Consider the following 6,724-nt stretch of genomic DNA (forward strand, 5'->3'; position numbering starts at 1 on the left):
AAGGCGCGGTGGCCGTGAGGGAGGAGGGTGGGCGAGGGGCCCGTGGGCCAGGCCTGAGCTGTGTTAGGGCAGCCCATGAGGCCCTTCCTTCAGAGGCAGGTGTTTTCTTCGGTGAATGAGCAACTGCCCGACCTTCCCCAGACTGGGCCTGGGCCCTCCGTGCAGCTCCCTCGAATGTTTGTAGGTCTTGTGGCCAAGGGAGGGCAGGCTCCCGGATTGCCCTGAGCCCAGTGCTCTGTGTACAGCAGGCATGGCAAGTGCACTGGCCTCCCAGGGCTGTCATGAAGGTTCCATAGAATCGAGCAAGCCAGCTGCAGGTGCAGGGCCTTGTGAGCCGTGACCACTGCTGGTTCAGTCAGTAGTCAGGATGGGTGCTCAGGTGTCCCCAGCTGTGCGCTCTGGCTCGTGAGTCCTTCACCCTCAGTCCCTTATTTCCCCCTTTCCCAGCGTATGTCCAAGGCCCTGAATCCTCCTCGTGGAGAGGTCAGGTCTGTGCCTGCCCTGGCCCTGGGCCAAAGTAGAGGGCTGACAGCCTCCTTACCCTGTTCCCCCACCGATGGTGGGCCCGCCACCTTGCTCTCTAGTCATTTCCCAGGGTCTGGGAGATCCGTGGTCTGGACTCGTCTCACATGCCTCAGCGTTCTCACTTGTGGAGTAAGGCTGCGCCTGCACCATGTCACAGGGTGTCCCTTGGGGATGCAAGTAGTTCTGGGTCTGGTGGGGGGGGGGTGTCACAGCCTGAAGGGCTGCTGTGTGTCCTTCAGACTTGGTCCTTTCACCATCCCTATCATCCAGAGATGACGCCGAATACTGCCAAGTTTCAGAGCAGTCTGTAGAGACGGCCCTTCTTGACTGCTCAGCTGGCTAGTTCCATGATGCTGCCCTTCCTTGGCTCTGTCCTCAGGGTGAGCTGAGCCTAGGTTAGCAAAAGGCTGGTTCTTTTCTGGGTATGCCCCCTTGTGGCCAGAGTGGGCCTTGCAGTTAGGCCCCAGGTTTCCTAGGGCCTCCTGAGCTCAGGGCCTGTTGCTCCCCACCTACTCCTCAGGAGACATCAGTGGCTCCAGACACAGTCTCCCTTTTAAATTTGTTTCCCTCCCGTTGCAGAAACGATCACAGCCTCCTGACTTCACCGACTCCCTGGTCAGCAAGAAAACCAGGATATCACATTTTACCCAGAGAGCTCAGCCTGCCATCAATGGGAAGCTGAGTGCACCCCACGGCCGTGAGGCCCTGCTGCCCACTCCAGGCCCACTAGCTGGCTCAGACGCCCACCTGCCCCCACGGTTGGAGCCCCCGAGGACCCATGACCCTCTAGCTGACGTCAGCAATGACCTGGGTCACAGTGGCCGGGACTGTGAGCACGGGGAAGTGGCCGCGCCGGCCCCGACTACGTGCCTCAGCTTGCCCCTGCTGACGGACTGTGCCCAGCCCAGCAGGCCCCATGGTGGCTCATCACGCAGCAAATCCAAGAAGAAGTCCAAGAAGCACAAAGACAAGGAGAGAGCAGCTGAGGATAGACACCGGGCCCGGTTGCCAGACCACATGCCCAGCCCCCTAGGAGCCCCACCAGATGCCCCGGGTATGTACCAGGAGGCAGGCCTGGGGTGGGGGACTCTGTAGGAGGACAGTGCCAGGAGCCTGAGCTCCAGCCTACCCCCACCATTGCCCAGAGAGGGACTCTACCACCGCAAGAGCCCCATAGTGGTATGCCCTGCACATTCAGCTTCTTTGTGCCATGTGTTTGGTTGTTTGTTTTTTAGGATTTTATTTATTTATTTGAAAAAAAAGTGAGAAAGAGAGCATGAGCGGGGTTGGGAGCGGTTAGAGAAGCAGACTCCCCGCTGAACAGGGAGCCCAATGTGGAGCTCGACCCCAGGACCCCGACAGCATGACCTGAGCCGAAGATAGACATTTAACCAACTGAGCCATCCCGGCGCACCTATGCCCAGTGTTTTTTTTGTTTTTTTAAGATTTTTTGTTTATTCACTACAGAGAGAGGCAGAGAGAGCCCAGGCAGGAGAAGAGGCAGAGAGAGGAAGAAGCAGATACCCTGTTGAGCTTAGAGCCCGATGTGGGGCGTGATCTGCAAAACTGGAGATCATGACCTGAGCTAAAGGCAGATGCTTAACCATCTGAGCCACCCGGGCGCCCCTGCACCCTGTATTCTTATACAAGGTTGTCTGTGAAGGTCCCAGCAGTCTCAGCCCTGCTGTGTGTCAGGCCAGTGCTGGGAGCACAGAGCTTCTGACCTGGGGCCCGTGGGAGGAGACAGTCCACCCAGAGAGGAACTAGTTCTGGGCTCAGCTCTGGTTGCTGGGAGGTCCCAGACACTGAAAGGGAGCAAGGTGGGGCTGGGGTTCAAGGAAGGCAGTGGGGTACAGGGCCTGGCTGGAGTGGGGCAGCACCTGGACTGCCACAGGCCTCATGTAGCCTGCTGACTGGCAGACATTCAGCACGTGGATACTGGGTTTGGGAAGCTGTCCATAGAACAGCAGGCAATAGGAGTCAGAAGGAGGTCACAGAGTGGGAAGTCGAGAGATCTGGGATCACAGCAGCAGGATGAGAGGGGTGTGGGGCCAGCTGGGGCTGTGTGCTGAGCCAGAGAACCTTTGTGAGGCCCAGAGACACTGTGGAGGTGTATGGACAGGCCGGACTTGGGGTGGGAGTAGGGATCTTCACCCTCAGAGCCTGGGCTACCTTGAGTTTGTAGCCCAGGGCTCCTGAGTGGAACAGCCCATGTTGCTGTTAACCTGATGGGCATGGCGTGGCCACAGAGCTGCGGCTGCAGACACTCCTGGCTGTGAAACTTGATGCTGCTTTCAGATCAGTTCCCCCCAAAGGATCCACCCAGGAGGCATTCCTGGGGCAAGAACAGAGCTGCTTTCTCCTGAAGGCTTTTCAATGAGTTGTTCACCTGCTCTCCAGAAAGGCCTTTGCCAGCCCCTTCCTCTGGCTGGAGGGCAGGTGTTGGCAGCAGCGGGGTGGGGAGACAAGGCCTGGCTCCCCGGGGGTGGTCCTGTCTGGAGAGACAAACTCTGAGCAGGCCCAGCCAGGCAGCACGTCCTGTGCTAAATGGTGAAAGCAAAGACCCATGTTCCCCCAGCAGGGCCCGGGAAGGGAGGAGGACATGTGGCACTCAGCTGGCTTCAGATCCTGTCTAGGGCACATGGGCCTGGGCATCTTGTCCCCAGGTTAAGGTGGGAAAGTGAGATTTGGAATCAGCACACCAGGGAGTAGGGGGCCCAAGAAAGAGATAAGGACAACTAAGGTACTAAAAGCAATGTTTTGTCCATCTGAATCTCCGTCTCCCAGGCGCCTCAAATGTAACAGGAATGGCCCGAGCACAGAGGCCTACCGCCCTGTTCCCGGATGCCTTCTGGGACGTCCTCTGTGTGCTCTGCTGGTGGGGGCAGCCACACATGCTGGAACCACCCACCTTCCTTAACAATGGCATTGTTCTTTGTGCACCATGCCCCTCCCTCAGATGCGCTGGAGAAGGTTCCAGGGCAGCATGTGAGGAAGCTTCCTTGCATCTGTGTCTCATGTGGGAGGGACGGCATCAGTTGAACCCACTCCTCCGTGGGCCACCGTCCAGGCCCTGCACCACGCTCATCTCTGCCCCAGGCAGACGCAGCAGCCTGCACCTGTCCAGCGGATGGCTCTCCTTAGCCACCCCTGTGTGGATGCCAACCTGGACCTTATAGCCCCAACTTGTGTCCCTCAGGGCTACCTGTCCCCCGTGCTACCGGTCCAGCTCTGGGTCCTCTGTCCATTCTCGTGCCTGCTCCCCGCTCTTGCTCGGTCTGTCTCCCCCTCCTGCTGCCTCCGTGTGCCTTCCTGGGCAGGCTGGTGTGCTGGGTGGGGAGCCTTCTCCTAGTGGGACCCAGCCCCAGGGAAGCACAGGAGAAGCTGGTAAAAGGGGCAGGAGGCAGCTGCGAGGGTTCCCTTTAGGCCCCAGCCCTGCCGTGGGAACCAGCTCAGCGGGTTTGGTGGGGGCTGAGCCCTGAGGTTTGCCTCAGGCTAGAGCTCGAAGGTGGCTTAAGTGCCAGGAGAATATGACCCTGAGCCTTGGTTTCTCTGTTTGTTCTCTCACCTGGTAAAGATTCAGAAGGGCTCAATGAGGCTGTGTTGACTGGGCCCACAAATGGCAGAACACTCTGGAAGGCGTAACTCACACAAAGCATGTGTGGCAGAAGTATGGCCTAAGCTCTCACATGTGTGTTCATTGGGCTACAGCCCTGAGAGGTGGGAAACATGCGCTCCCTCCATTAGTGGGAGTCCCGGGGCACAGGGATTCCCGGGGGGTCCACTGCCCCTCTAGGGGCACACGCTGTGTACTGACGACATGTGGCACAGTGACAGAATCTCTTCTACGCTGGGAAGAAAGGCCATTGGAAGGAAGCCCCTGGGAAGGCTACATTGTAGTTCTGGTCAGCTGTGCCCCCAAGTGGCATGGACAGTCCCATGTCCCACAGTCCCACCTCGTGGGCGGCCTGGGGTGCAGGCTGGAGCCAGGGCTCTCCCATGCAGCCCTCTGGCTCTGTCCGCTTGGCCAGAGGTGGGCAGGTGGGTTGCTTATCTCCAGAGTAATGGTCTTTGCCACGCAGTTCGCAGAGCCAGCGGTGTTGCTGACTAGCTCAGGCTCTGGGCCTGCAATGAACTTGTACTTGCTTGCAGCTCCTTGCTGAAAACCTGCACATGGCACCGTCATGCTCTCTGCACATCCCACGACTGGTTCGGGGACACACGCTATGCTCGGCTGTGGTGCTGCCGGGTCCCGTGACAGGCCCTCTCCCTGCCTCTGCCATCCGACTCCCCTTCTGCTGCCCCTCCGTGTCCTTCAGACAACAGACCTTTTAATCTTTCTTTGTAGCTTTGAACGGGACCTGCAGCAGCTCAAGTGTCCCCACATCGACCTCAGAGACGCCCGACTACTTGCTGTGAGCACTTCCCTCGCTGGCCTAGCGCCTTCTCCCCACCCTGCCCTCTGCCCTGCACTGCAGCTGGGCCTCTGGAGGACTTCCCCGGGGGCGGGGGTCGTCTTGGGCCACACAGCCTGTTCCAGGCCCAGGCTCCTCCTGGAGCCGGGCGGTTGCCCATGACGTTGGCGCCCGGTGGGGCCAGGCGTACAGCCAGGGGCACTCCAGCCTCTCCCCCCGCAGCCCCCTGAGCCCTGCCGGACCCCTCTTTTCTGTCTCCTCAGAAAATATGCTACCATTTCCTCCTCGGAGCAGCGCCAGAGCTACAAGAACGACTTCAATGCAGAATACAGCGAGTACCGCGACCTGCACGCACGCATCGAGCAGATCACGCGGCGCTTCACGCAGCTGGATGCCCAGCTCCGGCAGCTGTCCCAGGGCTCCGAGGAATACGAGGTAGGTAGCGCCCCGGCCATGGCCCCCACCCCCGTTCCCTGCTCCCCACCCCTGGTGGGGTGTGCTAGTCCCTGCGCTCTGCACCCCGCCTGGGTAGGGTGGCAGGTTTCTCGTGGGTGCAGCCAAAGCCAAGACTTCCAACCTCACCCGTGGCCCCAGAGCCTGGCCACTACCTCTCCCAGGTGAGGAGGGCTGCCTCGCTCAGCCCGTGTTTCTCCCTGTCGCAGCCTGGCAGGCAGCTGTCCCTAGCTGCTGGTGTGCTTGGTCAGTCCTCCAGGGCTCTGCCATGGAGTCCACGGGCTCTGGGGCCCGGCTCCACTTCCTGTGCAGTGGGGACACTGGAGACCGGCTCCACAGGCTGGAGATGGCCCCCCACCTGGGGAGTCTTGTTCAGAGCCCCTGAAACAGCCAGGACCTGTAGGGTTGGGTCTGCTGTGCGGCTCACAGCCCATCTGTGCTATCAGAGCCACAGGGCTGGGGCTGGAGAGTCCCCGTGGCTCCTCCCCCTCTGCTCAAGCTGACCCATGTTGGGAGCTCCCTGCTGGGAGGAGTGGGGGCAGTGCCGTTGGTCACTCCCCTCATGCCACCTTTCAGAGTTAGTCTGATTAATTAGGGTGTTGGGGTTGTGGGGACCTCTTTGGTTTCCAGAGGAAACAGCTCATAGTTGGAGGAGTGATGAGGGTTCCGAGGGTCTGGGACAGAGGAGTCCTGGGGTCTTGCTCTTCTCCCTCCTGTAGCCCCCACATGGACGTTCCTCAGTATCCCCCTGCACCCCCAGGTGGTGGGGGGGCTCTGCTCTTGGCCTTGAACAGTGGGCAGGCCAGCTGGGTGTGAGGGAAGGAGGCCGCTCGGCCTGCTCTTAGCCTCCTCCCTCCCACTGCGTAGGCCACTGTGTTTGTCCCTGAGGCTGGGCCCCTGCCCCTCACTCCCCTGGCCCGGCATCCTCCCCCACCTCCTGCCCTGCTCATCCTCCCCTCCGGCACCACCCCCAACCCCAGCCTGGCTCTCTTTACTTTGTCAGCTTCTCTCAGGCCACGATGAGCCTACTGTCTCAAGGCTGGTGGTGACTCTGCAGGTCACAGGTTATCAGACAAGCTCAGTCTGGGCCTCCTGCAGGCGAGAGCATTGTTCGCTTTCTCTTTTGTTTCTCCTCCAGACTACTCGGGGCCAGATTTTGCAGGAATATCGAAAAATCAAAAAGGTAAGTTTCCACCCCTTGTGGGGGGTGGGGTGGGGTCAGATGATGATGGCTCAAGGTGAGCCACACTAGGGAAGGGCCTTGGCTAGGTCTCCAGTCCTCAGAGCAGCTCCTGCCTCCCCCTCCCCCACCATTTACTGCTGAGAAGCTC

The 6,724-nt window shown here is 59.9% G+C and overlaps 1 protein-coding gene across 1 annotated transcript in view; it reads left to right on the forward strand.

Moving 5' to 3' along the window:
- Positions 1 to 6,724, forward strand: part of ELL (elongation factor for RNA polymerase II) — a 73,879-nt gene that overhangs the window by 64,298 nt on the left and 2,857 nt on the right. Inside the window, exons 8-11 of the mRNA XM_082707292.1 lie at positions 1,105 to 1,579; positions 4,874 to 4,940; positions 5,204 to 5,375; positions 6,532 to 6,576. Of these exons, the coding sequence (XP_082563418.1) occupies positions 1,105 to 1,579; positions 4,874 to 4,940; positions 5,204 to 5,375; positions 6,532 to 6,576 (759 nt within the window). The remainder of the gene's footprint in view (positions 1 to 1,104; positions 1,580 to 4,873; positions 4,941 to 5,203; positions 5,376 to 6,531; positions 6,577 to 6,724) is intronic.

Source organism: Mustela nivalis (assembly GCF_964662115.1).
Source record: "Mustela nivalis genome assembly, chromosome: 1".
Classification (NCBI taxonomy): domain Eukaryota; kingdom Metazoa; phylum Chordata; class Mammalia; order Carnivora; family Mustelidae; genus Mustela; species Mustela nivalis.